The sequence below is a fragment of the Dioscorea cayenensis genome, chromosome 5, assembly GCF_009730915.1.
Source record: "Dioscorea cayenensis subsp. rotundata cultivar TDr96_F1 chromosome 5, TDr96_F1_v2_PseudoChromosome.rev07_lg8_w22 25.fasta, whole genome shotgun sequence".
Classification (NCBI taxonomy): Eukaryota; Viridiplantae; Streptophyta; class Magnoliopsida; order Dioscoreales; family Dioscoreaceae; genus Dioscorea; species Dioscorea cayenensis.
In genome coordinates, this window is record NC_052475.1 from 21,218,969 (window position 1) to 21,240,572 (window position 21,604).

The 21,604-nt window shown below is 32.5% G+C and overlaps 3 protein-coding genes and 1 pseudogene across 3 annotated transcripts; 1 reads left to right on the forward strand and 3 right to left on the reverse strand.

Moving 5' to 3' along the window:
- The first annotated feature begins 4,053 nt into the window (after positions 1 to 4,053).
- On the forward strand, positions 4,054 to 6,685 carry LOC120260665 (peroxisomal membrane protein PMP22-like). The gene is given in 8 exon segments (XM_039268201.1): positions 4,054 to 4,197; positions 4,291 to 4,389; positions 5,259 to 5,294; positions 5,296 to 5,361; positions 5,720 to 5,795; positions 6,044 to 6,114; positions 6,193 to 6,278; positions 6,373 to 6,685. Coding segments are annotated over 8 exon segments (552 nt in total). The 5' UTR covers positions 4,054 to 4,125; the 3' UTR covers positions 6,419 to 6,685.
- A 3,054-nt stretch (positions 6,686 to 9,739) lies between these two features.
- On the reverse strand, positions 9,740 to 10,273 carry LOC120260102 (probable F-box protein At4g22030). Its single transcript, XM_039267542.1, has one exon. The coding sequence runs from the start codon at positions 10,271 to 10,273 to the stop codon at positions 9,740 to 9,742; it is 534 nt and encodes a 177-aa protein (XP_039123476.1).
- A 6,007-nt stretch (positions 10,274 to 16,280) lies between these two features.
- Positions 16,281 to 16,916, reverse strand: LOC120262070 (abscisic acid receptor PYL2-like). Its single transcript, XM_039270125.1, is given in 2 exon segments — positions 16,281 to 16,579; positions 16,581 to 16,916. Coding segments are annotated over 2 exon segments (567 nt in total). The 5' UTR covers positions 16,896 to 16,916; the 3' UTR covers positions 16,281 to 16,327.
- Positions 16,917 to 17,583: 667 nt separating this feature from the next.
- On the reverse strand, positions 17,584 to 20,952 carry LOC120261906 (annotated as a pseudogene).
- Between the last annotated feature and the right edge of the window lie 652 nt (positions 20,953 to 21,604).

The window sequence follows — 21,604 nt, forward strand, 5'->3', positions numbered from 1 at the left end:
ATCCCCTGCGAGGGGAGGCGGGGAAAAAATTCCTCCCCGCCTAGCGGAGCGGGGGCGGGAATGGTCTCCCCGCCCCACGGGGATCCCCACCCCGCTCTCCGCGGGAATTCCCCAAAAGAATATATTATATATTTTTAATATATTTATTAAAGATTATTTCAACATTAACATAATATTATATATATATATAATCAATAAATATTTATTTGTTAATATTTTTAGTTATTATTATGGAACTCACAATTATTTCATACAACTTATTAACTATTTAAATTTATATATTTCATTAAAACATTTTTATTTAATAAAATCTTAAATTATTTTAATAAAATTATTATATAATATATCTACAAAATTAAAATTCAAACTTCTAATTTTCAAATTTCTAATATTCATAAAAACTAATTATTTATTTAATTTAAATGAATTGGATAATTAGGTAATTGTAATTTGTCTAGATTTTTTTTATTCAAATATTCATGTGTTGCTACATATAAGCATTATATTTTTTTATTCAAATATCCATTTGTCTAGATTTTTTCATCATACATTATATTTTTTATTTTCAATTGTATATTGCATCTTTAGCATGTGTAACATAAATGCATTAGAAATATTATAATTATTTATAGAAAATTTTTATATTAATGTTTTGGGCGGGGCGGGGATCCCCGCTGGGGAATGAGCGGGGGAGGATTTTTTCCCGCGGGGAATTTTAACCGGGGAATCCCCGCCCCGTGGAGAGCGGGGATGGGGACGGCGATCCCATTCCCCGCCCCGCTCCACCCCCATTCCTACATATTGAGTATATATGAACTATAAAATTTTATTTTTTTAAATAAAAGAAGTAAACCATTAATCTAACTTTTTCTAAAGAAATATTTCATCATAAAAATTAGGTACTTTTAACTTTTAATAGCACACTACCTCTAATAAAATCTGGACAACCACCTTTTATATTTTTAATATTATATACAATTACAATAAATTTTTATCTCAACTTTAAAATTGTTGATCATTCTACACTAAAGAAAGTTATAAATATTTTTTTATTATCTTTTCATCATTATATGTGAATATAATTTTAAAAATTCCGTAAGAAACCAAAACCTTGTAAAAATTTGAAAAATATGTATACATTGAAAGTTTGCGTAAATAAATAAAACTGCTATATATTAAATATATATTTTTAAAAAATGTAATTTGTTAAAAAAAAAATAAGTAGACAATAAATCCATCTTTTTCTGAAGAAATATTTAATCAGAAAACATATTTCAGTAATATATTTCACAATTCTTGACATCTTGCAAATATATTTCCCATACTCAAAATGATTTAAAAAAAGACATAATTAATTTTTTTTTCAAAATTTATACTAACTTTATAATATTTGTTTTTGGATATATTCAACCGCAGGGTTAGCGCAGGTCTTTAACCTAGTCTATATATTAATCTTATCCCCTTAAAATCTTCCCATCCAAGGTTTTCTTTAGAGAAACATTTGCCCATTTTCTATTGGTTGGGTAATTCCCCAATTTTTTTACAAATATACCCCAACCAAATCTTATTATTTGCATGCATGCCATCAAATTTTTTAAAATTGGTTTATAGTAATTAATAGTCATTATTTTTTAAACTTTGTACTAAATGATATTAATAATAAATGTTAATATTGTATAAATAAGTAATTATTATATAATTTTTGTTAATATGTCATATAGTTATATATTATTAAGAGTATATACATCTGGTTTACTAACCATAAGTAACAAAACAAGTGTCGTAATACGACGAGGTTTAAGCATAGAAAATACTATGCAAAAATATTTAATAATATAACTGGATTGAGCTAATTTGCGAATAAGATATTGAAAAATTATTGTAAAAGACTTAATTTCGTAATCTACATATAATATAAACATATAAACATATGGAGGAAAAAAAATCCATAATTCCTGCAACGTTGATGCAGGCATGCATACTAGTATTTAATTAATTTTAAGGAATGTTGATAATTTTATTATATTAAGAAGCACTTCTCTAGATAATTACTTTTAAAATTTTAATTATTTAATCTTCATTATTATTAATTAATTAATGTTTAGCGATATCGGGTTTTTTTTTTGAACCGACAAGATTCTTTGCAACTCCATTGTTCGTCCATAAATAACAATATTTCATTGGCATTAATTTATTTCTGAAATAAAAGCCAATATACAAGTTTGGTAATAAAAAGTCAGTGAGGAGTCAAAATGTTAGGTTCCAATATTTCCTAACTCAATGTTTGAGAATTGTGATTTATCCACATTACAAAAAATAAAATTATAATTATTTTTAACAAAATCTCAATAAATCATGAGTCAGAGATGTACATAATAAGTATGAAGATACTATTTTAATACTCATGTACTCTCATCTTGTGAGAGATAAAGTTCTAAATTAGTGCTAATAAATTAAAAAGTTGTTGCCAAAATCATAAAACTCTTAATCAATAATAATAAAGAATTAAGAGCTTTATAACATTTTTGAATATAAATCTTTCAACATTCACATATATAATCTTTGGTTTAATTGTTGTACAGGTCCCTGTAATTGTGTACTTTCTGTCTTTTTAGTCCTTATAATATTTTTAGGTATAATTAAGTTCTCATATTTAGTCGAGTTGGGTCATTATAGTCCGCGGTGTAGATGGGCAAGTGTAAATCGCAAGGACTTAATTGTACCTAAAAATATTGCTGTGTACTAAAATGAACCAACTCGGCCAAATATGAGGACTTAATTGTACCTAAAAATATTAGAAAAACTAAAAAGGCAAAAAAAATACATAATTATAGGGACCTGTACAATAATTAAACCTATAATTTTTTGAAATCATATAAAAGTCTTGGATGAATATTGTACATGTGAATTTTAAAGCCAACAAAGAATTAAATGATCTTGTATTTTTTTTTTTTAATTAAATATGGACAAATCACATGGCCTTCATTTTTCATTATCACTCGATGTTAAAAGAAAATAAGAAATAGCCTATCATTCAACAACTAATAGATGAGAGATAATTCAATGGGTAAGGAGTGTTTGGTTGTCAGGAGTGGAATATGAGTAAGATGATGGAGAGTGAAATAGGAGTAAGAATGAAAAATGTGTTTGGTTGATAAGGATTGGAGAGTATAATTTATTAAGAATAGAAAAAGTAAAAAAAAAAATAAATATGATAAAATGACACTTATCCTTTTATGCAAATGAATATTATATAAATTGAAAAAAATTAATTAATTATTATAAATAAATATTTAACTTTAAATAGCTTACCGAATCTCAAAATTTTTTTAATGTCATTAATTAGTAATTAATTAACTAAAATAAATAACTAATTACATGTTTAAAGATATTTTAAATAAATAATTAATGATATTTTGTTAATATCATTAATTATTAATTAATTAACTATAATAAATAACTAATTAATTATTTAAATAAATATTTAACTTTAATTATTAGTTATTATTAGTTCATTTTAATTATTAATTATTATTTTTAAAATTATTTATTTATTTATTATTAAAATTAAATTATTATTTTAATTATTAAAAAAAAATTGGTCAATTTTTCCCTAAATAGTGAGAGAGGAGTGAGCAATTCCTCCTATTTTGAGAGGATTGCTCACTCCCCATGCACTCCCCATCTACTCCTCTCTCAATCCCACTTATGGCCATCCAAACAAAGGTTTGGATTTACTCCCCTCCCACTCTCACTCTCACTCTCACTCTATGTATGTCATTTAAACAACTCTTTAATGGATTGATGAGGTGGCATGGACATCAAACTTTAAGATAGTCTAACGGTTAAAGATGCCCTAGGACTAGGAACTACATTAATTATACAAGATTGTTTTAAATATATATATATATATATATATTTCAATAACCAAATTTTCACATAATACCTGCAATTGTAAAAGAAGGTTATTAGTGAAAAAGTCGGTGCAAATTTACAATTTCTAACAAAACGCGGGAGTTATTTGCAAAAACAATATATATCATAAAAAAAAAAGGTCCATTAGATATTTTTAAAACTATAGGACGCATCGCATCTCTCCCGGAACTGCGCCGGCGACGGAGGAGGATGAGCTCGGTGGCGAAGAAAGGATGGAATCTCTATATGATTCAGCTCCAGCATCATCCTCTTCGAACTAAGGTGCTTGCTTTTGATTGGTTTTTTGCTTAAAGATCCATCTTTTCATGAATTTTTTTATGGTTTTTGGGTTGATTTTAATGGTTTGGAGAGCAGGCGATCACTGCAGGGGTTTTGTCAGGAATCAGTGACTCAGTGGCGCAGAAGATGTCTGGGATTCAGAGGCTTCAGCTAAGGCGGCTTGTTCTTAAAGTGGTTTGTTCTTCAGTGATTCTCAGTCATTATTAGTTCTGATTTGAGTTCTTAGATTTCTAACTTTGAAAATTGTTTTTTTTTAAAAAAAATTTTTTTTGCATTTCCTATGATTTTTAGTTGTAGATGTGGAGTTATTTACTTTAAAGTGATATTTGCATTGGCATATGATTTTTAGATGATGTGAATGAATGGAATGTTGTGTAATTGTTTGCTCTGAGATGGTTTTATTTTTTAACAAAAGAATATTATTTGAAGGAAATGAAGTGGAGTTTATTTTGATTGCAGCTTGTTGGAATGGAAATTATTGAGGATTTATATAAAATTAAATGAGTGTGAATAAATTGTTTTGAGACATTTGGCATTGATCTGTTAGCTCTGTTAGATCCAGAATGAATGGTTATGGGTTTCAGTCAAATGGAATGCTGTTTTAAAATCACTGTGGCTTCCTAAAATTTTCATTTACACTTGAAATTGTGAGTTTCTTCTATTTAGTGTCTGCCTTTGTCACTTCTTTCTTGTTCGTATGACTACAAGTGGAGATCAGAATGATTCCATATAATTCTTAATGTCATGTTCCTTATAGTTACTGGAATAAGAAAATCGGTGTTGTGAATTGACTTCTTTGTTCTAAATTGCATTGAGTCATTTGATTCAGAGGCATGTGTTCTTTTTTCTACATGGAATGTTTACTTTACTAATGAACTTGTGATTTTCAGACTGTTTTCTCATGCTGAATATGTAATGTTTATGCATATAATTTCCTCATATGTTGTCTCATATATATAAACAAATGTGTATTAGTGATTTTAGGTAAACATCAATAGTGAAACAGTAATGCATGTTGGCATAATTTTTCTGATCATTTCCAGCTCTTTGGAGTTGCATATCTTGGACCTTTTGGCCATTTTTCTACATAAGTTGTTGGATTCCATCTTCAAAGGGAAGAGAGATAGTAAGACAGTAGCTAAGAAGGTATGCATCTTTTTTATTTCTGATATAAACACTATATGAAGTATAACTAAAATGTCCACCAAAGATTAAAATAATATGGTTTAGTAAACGGCAAGATCTAGAATTGTCTTGAAAGAGGTAGAAAAAGATATCAATGGACACTATGTCTGCTTTTTATTATTAAGAAGTTATCAAATGATTTCCGGTCATCTATTAAAAAAAGTGAATGGCTAATCCAAGAGGCTACAACCAGTCCAGAATAAGAGATATCTGACAATGGTTGCTGCTTCCTATAATCAGTAACCTCCGGTAAAATTATAGAATGTGTGGTTTATAGTTCTTAGATTTTCTGAACCTATTTCAGTAATATTGTTTTTAGGTATTACTGGAGCAGTTGACATCTTCTCCTTGGAACAATATGCTCTTCTTTTTATACTATGGGCTGATTGTTGAAAGTAAGTTCTTAAACTGGATGGTTTTTTTTTTAAATATGAAAATTTCTCTGCATTGGATTATAAACCTAGCGACAAATGATCATGAAATTTCCAGTGCTGTAAATTGTACGTGGTACTCAGTGTATAACTCTGGTTTAGCACTTTTGGTATCATCTTGTCTTAGTAATTTCAAGATGAGCTTTTTTTTTCTCATTCAGACATGTAAGCTATGTTTCTCCATATTTCTTATGCAAATTGTTATGATGCAGAGCGGCCTTGGCCACAGGTGAAGAATAAAATTGTTAAGGAATACCCATCTGTGCAGATGACATCATGGATGGTAAGGGCATTCTTCATCTGACTGATTGATGATGTTATTTTTCTGAGTAAGCTTATAAATTGACAAAAACTTGTGCAGTTTTGGCCCGTAGTGGGTTGGATAAATCACCGATATTTGCCACTGCAGTTTCGCGTTATATTCCATAGCCTTGTTGCATTTTGCTGGTATCATTATAATCATACTAAAATTTTATCACATCGATTTTGCATATACTTGTTTCTGCACATGGTTTTTTGTAATGGTTTTTTTTTAATGCAGGGGGCTGTTTCTAAACCTCCGAGCAAGGAGTATGACTTTGCAATAGGGAGTCTGTCATCAACCTTTTGTGGAAAAAATATTTTCAAGTCACCTGATGCTACCAGATCTTCTTGTTTGCCCTGTATTATATGCATATATCATTGAAGTGCTCCAACTTTGTTAACTTCATTTTAAGTACAATTGTATAACTGCCTCTTGTTCTTAAGAAGTTATGTATGATCATCAAGTTCCTTTGTAATTTTATTGGATCCTCAAACTGGATCACAAGCTATTCTCCTAATATATCCATGATATGGTCATGAAGGTTTTACTACTAGCATGTGATCAATATTTTATCACTAATTTTTGCCATTCCTGATCTTTTCACTCAAGTTAAGTTTGTTCCTCCTGATCTTTTCACTCAAGTTTAGTTTGTTCTCCTGCAGGTTAAGGTTGCTATTAATTCCAACTATAGGTATTAATGATGCATTTGCAAACCTTCCTACATCTCAAGGCTTTGATGACAAGTTACATTATGATGCATGTTTATTTACTTCCATTTGTTATCAAGTCAACCCTTCTAGTTCTTGGTATAAGGTTTTGATATTTAAATTTCCCGTCTTATTTTCTATTGATTATTGCTGCTGTGTCCCATTCCATAGAATGAACACCTGCAACAACTAGAATCAATAATTTAGAATTCTGCTAATCATACATGTAACAGATGAAAATTATAGTAATCTTTCTCAGATTCTTCTGTACAGACGCACTGAAATAATAGAAGATTCAACTTATGGAGGAGAGTCCATGGTCATCTCACCTGCCTAATTACTTCTTAAGTTTGGTGAGTATCATACATCACTCATACAGTGCTAGTTATGGTTATTCAATATGTACAAAAATGCTATATTCCATTCCTTATTTCAGAAGTTTCACATGTGAAGAATGGGAAGCACACCTCACCATTTCAGCTCCTTGAAAGTCTATTTTATCATTTTTCTGGCTCTGTTTTTTATATAATCTAGATCCATGGACCATGGACCATACAATATACTGTTAATTGACCAGCCAGCTCATTGCCCCATATAATATATATACTTGAATCCAAAGTCACTATATTTTGAATTTCATGCCTTCCTTGCACATGCTTGCTTACTTTTTTAATATATGTTTTGGATTTCCATGGTTCTATTGCTTGTGCCTCACGTGGCCTGTAGTTTTTATTTTATGGTGCACATTATACATGATGCTATTTTGACAGAACTTGATATATAGGTGAATAGAAAATTATGAAACAGCAAAGAATTCTCTAGATTAATTAATCATGATGAGCAAGATGACTTGATAGGTGAATATAAAAGATTATCAATCCCCATAATAGCACATGCTGCGTTGTTCAGGCTTATTATTATAATTTTCTAATGTTTAATTGATGAGACTACTTTTTTCTGATATCTATGTCTACATCTGTTCTTTTTATATTTGAGTTTGTATGTTTCATAATTCTTTTGTTTCTTTCATAAAAATACTTTGTGTTTGCTTTTAACTAAATAATCACTTATTTCAGATGTCCTTTTTATAATTAATGACTTGCAATCTATGCAGTTAATTATCAACAAAAGCAGCTCTCCAACTCTATATATATTGCATGATTAGCAGAAATGAATGTAAATTTGCTTGTGAATCTATTTTTAAGAATGATTGATTCCAAAATTATATTTTCTCGGACAAAATCACCAAACTCATTTGGTCTTAAATGTTTCAATGGCATGTCTGTTGTTCTCTTATCCTGTGAATGTATGTTTATAAAATACTGATGTGGTCCAACATGATGATCTTTTTCTCTGAAGAGAATAAAATAAATTATGCACAACAACCATCTCACACCTATTTAGATACATGAACTCTTAAACTGTACATCAAAGCATGCTATTTTTATTAGTATTTCTGTTGTAATTATTTCAAGGACAAAACATAAACAAAAGATGTTGTTTGGCTTTCATTGGTTAATTGTTTTGTATCAGGCAGTGAATATATTGATGAAATTTTTTCTGAATCAAAGAATATATGTTCTGATAAAAATTTGTGTTACTATTACTAAAATTTTACTGCATATCTTATCTGAATTTCTGATTGTATCTGGTAGAATTCAAGAAATCAACTCTATACCTCTTTTTATTTTTGTGATTTCCTGTTGGAACTGTTCTAGCTTTCTGCTTTCTCAGGAGAAGATGAGAAACTTGTGATCAATAATTGTTTGAAGATTGATTGAAACCAAGGATTGTCAGTTTTCTCAGGATTCACCAGAGATTGTGTTTGTGGAATCTAATTCACATAGGTACAAGGTACATCTATTGTATAATATACCTCTCAATTTATGTTTTCTTTTACTCATGTCCATGATTATTGTCCTCTCTCTATTTTCTTTTTCCTTTTCTGGGTACACTTGACATTCCATTAGTTTCAATGTTTCACATAAACTACTTGTGAAATATTTAGGATTTCTTTTGATAGATATACCTTCAAAAGTGAGTACTTTTCTTTTGCACATATGCCCCTGTAAAATTTTAATTACTTGAAAACACCTACTTTTGCATGGTTTTGTCAAGGTGAATAATTTACAAAATAAAGGTCAAATCATGACAAGTTTTCAGATAATATTGTTCTAATCTTGGTTAATCTTAACAAAATCTCCACAAATATTTATTTATTTTCTATTCATGCAAGCACCTGAAACCTATTCCGCATGCACATAAAACACTGTAATAATTAAGAATAAAAAAAGAAAACTCATCCTCTTGTCTCACTAAAGCACTGATACAACCATCATCCTTCTTCTCTTCAACTCACAAACTTCAAAACTATTTTTTAAACAAAAAGGAAGATCATATCCTAATAACAAATCAAAACAACTTCCCTGCAAACACTTCAATCTTTTCATCATCTTCACAAGAAGAAGAAGCATAGCTTGCAAAGTCTTTGAACTCTGAAACACTCCTTCCAAGACACAAAGCTATCTTCAACTTAAACATCTCCTCATCATCCTCCCTCTTCTTCTCCTCCAAACTAAACTCAATCTCTTCTACTAACCTTCTATAATAACCAGCACAATTCCTCATTAACTCAAACAACATCCCAACTTGCCAACCATGCTGCATGCTATTCACCACCACACCTATCACACCTCCAACCATTGCCATGAACTCCGGCACTCCCCGGAGCTCCGGCCATCAATAAAAAAACAGCCCCAACCGCCCCCATCCCTGCGATAATCGGGTCCCAACACCGACAAAACCTTATTAATCCTTAAAAAAACAACTCACCACAATCTAAATACTGCTTCTCATCCTTCATTTTTAATACCTTCAGTACTCCCTTCATCTCTTCATCAACTTCTTTTCTCACTTGAACTTCTTCCTTCCTCTTCTTCATCTCCGGCCACCATATCGTAGGCTTCACCGTCTTGGGGAACTTCTCGAGCATCCCAGGAAGCAAAGGGAAGAGGATAAGCTTTGTCAAGAGCCAGAACTCTCTCCATTGCCATCTCTACGTCCATAATACTAGGAGTTTCAAGCTCTAGAGTACTATATATAGACTTCTCTAACTGCTTAAACAGTCTAGTGGCATTCCTTTGCTCTTCTGCAAGTTGTGAAGGTTGTATCTTATTAACAAGAATTATGAATGCAGTGACTGTTGCATAGAGGAAAACAGACGAGAACTTGAAAGCTAAAAAGGTCATGAGGAAGGCCGGATGATGAGGAGCAGTGGAGTTTGCCATGCAAGCCATGAAGGAAGCTGAGAAGTTAATGGAGTTGATGGAGTGGAAGAGGAGGTGGTGCCAGTCGTTGCGTTGAGCTCCAATGATGCTGTGCATTTCTGCTCTATCTGATGCAGCCTCTGCAATGGTGTGTAGTTGCTTCATGATGGAGTGGGAAGTGGTTGTACCTGTAGGTTTTGGTTGGTCTTTTAGGGTTAGGTCTTGAAAGGTGGTGAGGGATATGGATGATGGTGGTTTAAGGTTTTTTAGAGGTTTCCGGTGGTGGTGGTGGTGGTGGTGGTGGTGGTGGTGGCCGGAAGAAGAAGGTGGTGATGAATGTAGAAGGCTGTGGACTTGCATTATACTGTTGTTGTTTTTGATGGAGATATGAAGTAGTTGTTGTATAGATTGAGGTTGTAAAGGTAGTAAAGGTGGTGGTTTTGGTCTGTGTATTTATGGAGATGATTTTGGAGGTTGGTTGACCGTTTACTTTGACTTTGACTTGGTTGGTGTGGGGGTCTTTTTTTTTTAACCCGGATTGAATTAATTATTAAAAGGAAAAACACGGCATAGAATAAGATTATAAATGGTTTGGTTTGGTTTTGGTTTTTTGTTAATATGAGATGATGTTTTGTTATGTTTGTAAATGAAATTATTTTTTTTATTTTTTATTTAAATGGTTTGGTGTGGTTTGGTTTTATTATTATTATTATTATTATTATTATTTTCATAATAGACGACAAGCGCCATTTTTTATGAATATAAACAGTACAGTATGAGAATAGTATAAAAATCTCGGATGAGCGAATGTATGAGCAGATCTTGTTGGGGAGAGTTTGATCATGATCCTCCACTTCTGACTTTTGATGTAAATCCAATTTGACATCTATCTAATGGTTGACTGGTTTTATTATTATTATTATTATTATTATTATTATTATTATTATTATTATTATTATTATTATTATTATTATTATTATTATGGCACATAAAATCACACTGAATATCAATAAAGGGCATATTTTAAAACCAAATTATGAAAATTTCTTATTTGATTCGGTTCGTGGATTTTATAAATTGGTCGAATATTAATATATAAAATCATTGAATTACAAATATGAAATGTATTTTAGTCCTATAACTCTCTATTTATTTCAAGAGATAAAATAGGGCAAACTTGATATTTGAGTATGAGTGTAAATAGTAAATCTTAATTTATGAAAATATGAGCACTTTTTACCTGATTAAAAAATTTAATATTTGAAAAGAATAAAATGTTTTTTTTTGTAAAATTCTAAAACTAAAATTAAATTTAATAATTCACTTATTTTATTCTTCGATCTTCAATCTTTATTGATATAAAAGATATGAAACACAATAGTCTAAGTAGACACAAAAAAACCGATATTGATTTTTCAGAAGAGGTAACACAATAGTCTAGTAGTTAGATACAATAAAGCCATATTAAATTCTCAAAATTTAACCACTAAACCTCCAAATATACAAAATTATTTGCTTCAAATTCAACTAAACCTCCAAAAATTACAAAATTATCTACTTATCTCTATTTATTATTATTATTATTTTTTTTGGTAATAAATCATAGTTCAAGCATTTATGGGAAAGAAAGAATTACTAAAATTCTTTAAAACTTAATTAATTATTTACACACACCCTTTATGTGAAGAAGACTAAAGAGTGTTGGAGTTCAAATTAATAAACACCACCTCTAGATCTACAAAAGGCTTCCTTCTTTTTTTGAGTTTGTGTGTTTTGATGCATTATAATGAAAAAGAGTTGATAAATCAACGATTTATTGAAGGAAAAGATAAAGTGACAAATAGTTAGAGTCTCTCTTGCGAAGTGAGGAGCAGTGCGACTAAAAAGCAGGGGCGGTAAATAAAGAGTCTAAGCGGGAGGAAGATATCGTCAGGCATCTCGAGGCACTGTCCATGTAGAAGGAGAACTACTCACAGGGCGCATTGTGGTCGAGCCGCTAGTAGGATTAGAGGTTCTAGCGCTATAGAGTTGAGTGGCGCTTGATTTTTCGTGATGCTTCATTGAGATTTTTATACCTATCAACGGTGTAGAGCCAAGAGAGAAGCATATTAGCGATTGTATAAATAATATTGAGATGCGAAGATGCGATCAAATGAAATATCACGATTGTTTCTTTTGAGCGGGACGTTCCACAATATTGCACGGGAAGTGAGATCCCAGAGGATTCGGTGTTGAGGGGCTAAGGATGGTATCCAATTGGTCCATGATGAAAGGGAATTATACGTGGAAAGTGTAATTCTAAAAATTTGAGAAAAATGCCCGAGATGCGTTTGGAGAAAACACGAGTCAATGAAAAGATGTTGAAGATTCTCGAGGCACGCTGTGGCAAAAGGACATGAGTATCGATGGAGTTTTTGAAAGTTGTAACCTTTCTTGAAAAAGATTTGCTAGAGTGAGGATTTTGTCCTCCCGTGCAAAGCGTGAGAAAAAGAGTGATTTTTGCTAGGGCATCGATTTTTCGAGAAAGGGGGTAAAAGCGAGGCTGCGTATTCCACCATCAATGAGAAAATTATAAAAAGGATTTGTTGTGAACTTGCCACTTTTTCAAGGGTCCAAGTGTGGATATCATCATGAATATGAGAACGATCGGGGATTATTTCAAGAAAAGCGATTAACATATCGAGGGGGTGGAAGTGGAGAATAGAAGCTCGGGGATTGTTTAGAGCGGGAGAATTGCACGATGGTAATCAAGGGGCAGATACAATCATGGAAGATCGGACAACAATCTTTAAGTAGGATTCCAGCGTGCCAGCGATCGGGACCAAAGTGAAGTGTTAGAACCACTCGATAGTTTTTCATGATACATGACCGGAATGGGAGTAAAGTGGAGGTCACTCCTGCCCAAAAAAAGGATTTATTTCTGGGAGGGATGTGAGAAAGAATTCCATTAGTGTCATTTATAGAATAATTGGCATGGATCAATTTTGACCTAATTTGTTTGGGTTGTAGGATAATTTCACCACCACTTTCCTAGTAAAAGCGTTGTTGAAGGTCCGAAGGTTAAGGATTCCCCGACCTCCCATTTCCCTTGATGCAGTGATTACATTCCGGGGCTATCAATCGACTCCTTTGGATCCCGGATCGGGGCCTTTCAAAAGAAAAATCTCTCCGAATTTTGTCAATTTCTTTAATAACCCAAGCGGGTAGCTTGAAGGCCGACATCGATAAGCGAGGAGCGATTGGATGGGGCGAGTTAATGAGCATTAAGCGTCCAGAAGTGATAAAGTAATTTTACTTTCCAGAAGTAAAGTCTAGAGCGAACCATGTCAATGAGTTTTGCCCAGTCATTTCGTTTGGGTCTACGACCAGAAAGAGGAACTCCTAAGTAGGTAATTGGGAGACAACTGGGAGCAACTTAGGATTCTAGGCGAGGGGTGATGAGGTTGGAAGCCGTAGTTAGAGAGTGCAGGCAGCTTTTTCGAATAATTAATGGTTAAGCTGGATGACCCCTCATAAAAGATCGAGGATTAGTTTGATGATATGAAGATCTTCTTGTCCTCCAGTGGAAAAAATAAGAAGGTCGTCAGCATATTGGAAGTGACAAGTGTTGTCGGTATGATTCAAGGGGACACTCACGAAGACTTTAGATTTAAGAGCGTGGAAGAACATGGCGCTCAAAACGTCAGCGGCAAGGGCGAAGAGCAATGGGGAAAGAGGATCGCCTTGCCTCAGGCCTCTTTTACACCGGATGTAGCCCTGAGTCGTTCCATTGATAATAAATTGAGCTTTGGAAGTACTAAGAATGGAGTGAACCCAGGAGATCCATTTAGGTCCAAAGCCTCTAGCTGCAAGGATTTCGAGCAGAAAATTCCAGTCAAGAGAGTTGAAAGCTTTTGCGAAATCCACTTTAAAGATGTAACCAAGACGTTTTCGTTTTTGTAAATGATGCATTATAATCTTGACTCTTGAATGTAGCTCTTAAATATTAAAAATTAATACATCTTTTATTGAGTTATTATTTTCATTTGAATGGACACGCCTTCTCAAATATATATCACCTTTGCTTTCAAATGTCTCTTCAAAATGAACACTTTTTTTTTTTAAATATCCAATATTTCTTATTGTTGAGCAAACCATTAGTGAAATGGTTATAAATAGTTAATCATTTTTATAAGTATTAGATGGATATTTGTATTTTTAATTTACATTTAGATATTATTCACATAATTTAGAAAGCAGAATGCATGAAATCTCATGAAGATAAAATAACTTATTAGTAAAATTTATATAAATAATCATATGATTTAATTTTATTTTATTTAATTTAATTTAATTTATAAAACTAATAGTTAGCTACACTTATGGATGGCTAGGTCACATGTCTCTCAAGTTCATGTTCACATGTTTCCTCCTTTTCTATGTTTTGTGGCACCCGTTTTTCCATTTTCCATAGTGATTTAAAAAAAAAAAAAATTAAACAAGCAATGCCCATGGTCACCAAAAAATAAATAAATAATAAATAATAATAATAATAATAATAATAATAATAATAATAATAATAATAATCATCTATGTGTCGTTATTTACATAATAGTATATCTTACTGAACTTAATCCTAGTTAAGTTATTTTGTAATTAAGTGAAACCCTCAAATGAATTTCCATAAAACTACTAATAAAGTTTTTTTCTTTTTTTCTAAAAAAACAAAATAATGGGAAGATTCCTTTAATCATCTAAAAGTATTATTATATTTCCATTTGACTAAATATGATGAAAAATGAGTGTCATCAAATAAATATGATGAAAAAAATGAGTGTGGACTATTATGTTTATAGTTTCCAAATTATTGAGTACCATTTTTTATGATTAAACTAATCATTATGTGTATTCTTAAGTTAAATTAAGTGCATTTAACTCTGTCTTATGTGTGTAGAAGATAATTTAATAGGTACTGTGTATATAAATGGCTCCATCTTGATTCAAATTTATAATTATTATTTTTTAGAAATTTAATTTTTTAATAAAATCTTAATGGTGTTTGGTTGTGAATGATTGATTGGAATGAAGAGTGATTATAAGATTTGAATACTTGTTGACTTTAAAAGCTAAGCCATTCTCAATTTATAATGTGATATGACGAGGCTAATATGAAATGAAACATTATCAATTCAAGTTGTATAACTCCAATCATTGATAACAATTTATTAGTTCAATAAAAAAAAAATCAGATAACACAATTTATTTGTATATGTTCATTCTGGTATTTCAACTCAATTTTATCATCTAATATAATTGCTCTAGTTATATTACATTTTTTATTTAATTAACAGTTTACAATTTAAATCCCTTCACTTTACATTTTTTTTATTCAAAAAAAAAAAAAATTAAACCACCACCTAAATTTCCACTAACCATAAGACTTTTGTGGAAGGGATGAACACTTTGTAAGATTGAAATGTTAGAGTTTGCCAAATAATAATAATAATAATAATAATAATAATAATAATATATATTATTATTATTATTATTATTATTATTATTATTAAATAAATAAATAAATAAATAAATAATATATGGAAGAACTGTAATAAAGCATCCTTGTTCCTTTGTCTTTTTTTTTTTCCTTATTTTGGTAATTAAAAAAATATATAACACCAACCAACTGTTTATGAAGATGACCAATACTTAATTAATATACATGACTATGACCTTCACATTCATTTCAAACTTTGCATACCCAATTAACTCACAACAACCTTCACACTTCCATTTATTTATTTGTCATCTCTATTTTTATCACATATACCCTCTCTTTAATTCAACATTTATTTTATCAATATTTAATTTAAAAAAATTCACATTACATATTTTCCTTACCAAAATATCATTGTTATTTTATTTCTTAGCAACAACATATAGATAACATGAAGTTTATTATATAAATATTAATAAAAATAGATGCTAATTAATTCACACCAAAACACCTAACAAAGTTAATTACATAAAACTTCATATCTATATATATATATATATATATATTAAAAAAAAAAACTCTAAAGAAAACCTACAACTTGTTGTCTCATCTTCCCTCACAATGATCACAAAAAGCTTTGTTAAAAACACACACACACACACACAACAAAAGTAAATAAAAAAATTTAAGACACTCATGCATCATCATCATCATCTCAACATCATCCAACCACCATCTTCATGCATTCACGTGCAAGAACCAGCAACTGCAGTCATGGCAACCACGGCGAGCTTCTGCAAGTTAAGCCTGACGACGGTGTCGGCGAACATCTTGGTGTCCTCCTCCGTGTTCCCTTCCGGCACATCAACAACATAAGATTCAATAACAACAGTAAAACAAGAACCATTATCATCTTCAAACTCATGAGCTGAAGTCACCGAGCGATAATTCTTAAGCCTATGTTCACCACCAGTGACTCTAAAACTCATGACGTGATTTTTCATCATCAAGAATCTCAAGACGTTCAGTGCTTGTGGAAGCAGGGAGGCCGGAGATGACAGAGACTTCACGAACACTGCCGACGGTGGAGCCGTCACCGTGGATGAGGTTGCAGCTCTTGATGAAGTGTTTATAGCGTTGTGGGTTGTGGAAGGCACGGAGAATGGGCCAGACGTTGTGGAGAGGTGCGTTTATGCGTTGCTTTATTAGGGATGTGCAGGTGCCTGGTGTTTCTGGGAATTGGTGGTGCATTTGGATCACTGGATCAAGCTTCATGTGCTCTTCTGATACTATTTGTGAATCCATGGCTTCCATGATGATGATGGACTGATTGGTTTCTTTGTGTGTTTGTGTGTGTGTGTGTGTGAATATATATATATATATATATATGAACATTATTAGAGGAGGAGAAAGAAGAGGATGGGGTTAATTAAAAGAGGGGAGGTGATGGTGGTGCAACTTGTGGTTTTTGTGGTTCAATGGAGTGGGAGAGTTGCTTGTTTTGTCTTTTCCTTTATATAAAAAAATATATAAGGATTTATTTAGTCTAGGGAAAAATATATATATATATATATATGAACAATAACATTGCTAACAATGTTATGTGTAATAAGGGCAAATATATATGAGTTGTGTGTGTAATTTTTTGACAGGTTGGTGAGTTTTGTTGTCTATCTTTGAAAAGGGAGGCAAGACTAATGTTTGGCGATCGGAAGAAAGCAATAAAATTGTGTATTTAAATATGATCAAGAAGATAAAAATTTATAATATCGACCCATCAATCACATCTGCACTTTATCTACGCGTATTAGAAGTCTTGAATTAAAAAATAATAATAATATATAATTCAATATGTTGTGCAGTCTACACTCATTCAGATGGTTGCTTCTTCTTGTTACTCATGTTTTTGCACTCTTGATGACTTCCCTGACTGCGTTAACATCACACTATGTTATTTTCTTGAACAAGATTGTTATATCAACAACAACAACAACAACAACAACAACAATAATAATAAGCAAACACTAGACTTATCTAAAAATTTAAAGCTCCAAGTCTAACCGCTGTCTGAAATCCAACAGGATTCAAGTATACAAAATAGAGTAATTAAGTTAAAAACTTGCCCTTCTTGACATGTAAAACATCACTGCTTTATCGAGTGCATGATCAAAACCCTAGTCGACAAAATTAGCACATGTTCATAAGACAGACGGTTCTTCTACTTCACACTAAGTGTCGGAAACTGAGTCGAATCTTTGATTGCAAGAGCAGCTCGAGTGCCTGCATAGGCACCATCAGAACCACCTTTGAATGGCCCCTGATCAGCTAGCTAGCGTGGCCTCTGCCCCGACCACAGCCTCCGGATCTGGAAGACCTCAGTGGCTCATCAGTTGGTATAACAAACCCATTGTTTGTTCCCGCCTAATGAACAATGTAGAAATACCTCAACACAGAAACTGGGAAGAAAAACATAGATGGAATTGTAAGTAATTAATTCATCAGGTTTTGGACATCATACCTTCTTGATCCTTTCTTCTCTATAGGAGTTTTCTTTTCCTTTTTCAGCATCCTTGTTAGTTCCCTATCAAGATAGGTTTGCCACATGTTGTTTAGGAGAAACTTGGCAGCATTCCATATGAGTATATGAGACAAAACTTACCAATTGAATAAAGATATCATCTCCTTTCTTAATTGAAAGCTGCTTCATAGATTCAAAATCCTTGTCGAAATCAACCTTCCGCTCTTCAGGCTTCATGGCAAGTAGAACTTTTCGTTTCTCCTCCCTTATTTTCTCAAATTCTTCTAGAGTCATCTCCTATACAAACCAATTCATAAAGAATAAGAAAAATGAGAGAAAGAATTGATTCTGAATTAGAAAAAATGAATGAAATTAATGGGGAAAGCAATCCCTATGGGGATGTTCCTGCAAACAGATGAAAAGAAAATATTGTCGTGGTTCAGTTTCAGTCTCACAAGGAAATGAAGTCACAAAGATGGGTGAGATATCTGATGTGCAAACCATTAAAAATTGAAGTAAACAAAGAAAACAAAACAGAGCATTACAAGCAAATTAGCAATGTGGTTATAAAGCAGCATAGGAACTAAAATGAAGGCATGGTCGAAGGGGTTTAAACCTTTAGAAAAAGATCAAAATGAAGAAAAATAGTATGCACACTGAAGCAATAAGGGTTAGAAATTATGCAGCGCAGCAAAAATAACAACAAACATAAAATGTCAGGATAGAAGCAACAAATACCAAAACTCAAAGGATGTATGGCAGAATTGGTGCATGATATATTAACATGCCAAAACCTTGATAATGCCACCTGAAACTATATGTAGGCCAGGTGAAATGGAGGTCTTGCATATACTAAATTGGTTTTAACCCTTTGGATTAGCCATGAAAAACTGGGGGATCTACTGGTCTCAAATGGATTACAAAACTATCCAAACCATGCTTAATGCTGGTTGTATACGAAAAATAAGATATGGACTTAGTGCTTTAATATATGCCTGCAATGGCACGAAGTGATATAAACAAGAAATAGAAAAAGTCACATGATTCTCTCAAAGACAATATGGAAAAAGCCTCAACATGACTTCTACACTCAAGAGTCAATTTTTGAAGGCATCATTGCAATGGGCATAACAAAGTTGTAGTGCCAATAGAGAAAACAGATCCAAGGATTTATTATACAGATTAATTCAGTTGATAAATATATTAAATACACTATAGTACATTTAAATCATGTGGTCACCAAAGTTAACAATGTTTCACTCGATTGTTCTAGTACTACTGGAACAACTTCATTGGCCCAAAGCCTAACTTTTGAAACTAACAAGATTTATCTAACTCTAGATGACCCAATTTGGATTATAGACAATTAACACTGCAGTAAATACATATTTCCCAAGGACAACATTTACAATTATACAGATATGCAAATTGTGCAATTCCTAGCTCATGATGACACTAAATCCTTTGCTGATGGATAGGTCAAACATTACTGCATAAGCGGCTGAAAGATTTAAATTCCTATTATAATTTCACAAGACAAGCGGATAAAGCAAAGACAAATATCCAACCAATGAAGTTCACAAATGACTTACTCACGTAAAGTTAGAATCATTGGATGAGAAAAGCAAAATGCATACACATAAAAAAATGTCAAAAACAACGCAAAACAATATTCATAAACAAACCAAAGAAAGCGAAGAACACTCTATCCATAGCAGTACAGATAACATTATCCGACATAAGGTTCAAATTACGCAGCACAAATACTTGCCAATGGTAATATAAACATCCCTTAGTTAATGTTTGCCGCAGAAATCCACAAACCATCCTTAAAGCATCATGCAGGGAATAAAAAAAAAGGTCACCAAAGGAAGAATCATCACCTTGTTCTCCTCTCCCTTTTTGATCCACCTCATTTGCAGCCCCTTCCTTATTTTCCCTTATTGGCATCCAAAGATTGTTCACCATCTTGCTCAAGCTGCTTCAGAGAGCTAACAAAGTTCCCTTCATTTGCATTTCCCTCAGTCCCCCTATTTAATCAAACAGTAAGCCAAATTTCACACAAAAACAATGACATTTAAAGAGAAACCTCTAGAACAAAAAATCTATACTAACTGTGCAATCACATCATCAGTAGGGGTTTCCCAGTTCCCACGCCCAGCCCTTTCCCTCTTCATCTCATTGCCTCGTCCAGTCCCACTCCGACGCTCATACAATCTCCTGACCGGCCGTTCATAATCTCCCCCTACCTCTCCATTCACAAGCCCACCACGTCGTATACCATGAAACGGATGCCGTGGCCCTCCATCGCCACTACCACCACGACGTTCCCTATCAAAAACCTTCTCAGCATCCTCATCATCACCACCGAACCCAGTAACACTCCCATTCCCAAAATCTCGCCTTTGATCATTCCGGAAACCTCTACCACGCCCAGCACCACCTCGCGCTGACCCGCTGCTACTCTTCGCCTCCCTCACTGTAAATCCAATCAAAACATCAACAAAAAACCAAAAAAATCAGACAACCATAGAAGCGACAAAAACTCCACTCACCGGCCTGCGCCGGAGGAACGGGCTTGGAAGGGATCTTGGCGGCAGCGGAAGAGCGAAGGAGGGCTTCTTGGAAGCAGCTTGATGCTGATGAACGACGATCAAATGCGAAGGATCATCATTGTCGTCGCCACCGAGGATGTCGAAGGGGTTACTGCTTGCCATCTCAACAAAAACAGAGGCCAAAGCTTGGAAGAATGGATCACAAGAAGAATGATTTCATCGAGATCTCCATGAAACTATGAGTCGGAGCTAGGGTTTTGGGAGCCGCCGGAGAAGACAACCGATGAGCGAGAGGGAGCTCAAGTGATCTTTTGGTCTGAGCCCCTCGAATTTACTAATTTATAGGATTTACATACTTTCAGAAACACCCCTGAATTTTACTCTAATTATAGTTATTTTTTTTTAAGGAAATATTTAGGTAATTAAAATTTTTATGAAAAATAATTAATGGCCTATTAGGCTTGCATTTTTTTTAGCTATTATTAGCAAATAAAATAAGTATTATTTTACTAGCGCTGATTGATCTAAATGTAGAGCCTTAAATCGTTTAGGTAAATAGTTTCAAATTTGATAATTTTTGTATATTTAAAGACTATGCTATAAGAGACTTCATTTTAGTTTAAACGGCCGGTCCATCAAACTTTAATATAAACTAGTGTTATGCCTGTGCTATGCATGGGAGAAATAAACTCAATTGTTGATGTTAATAACAGTGTTTGCACCAATGACATAATTATTCTTGAAACTTAATTTATTCAAGCTTTGTAAAACAATAAACTTAATCTAAATTTTAAAAATGTGTTTATTGGTTTTTCCAATATTGACCTGATTCTCCAATTCATTTTAAAAACCATTTTAAAGACCAAATTAAGAGTTTAAAAATAAATAAAAAAAATTTCCCCCAATCTATTAACATAGTTCAAATATGGATTGAAATTGTTGTTTATATA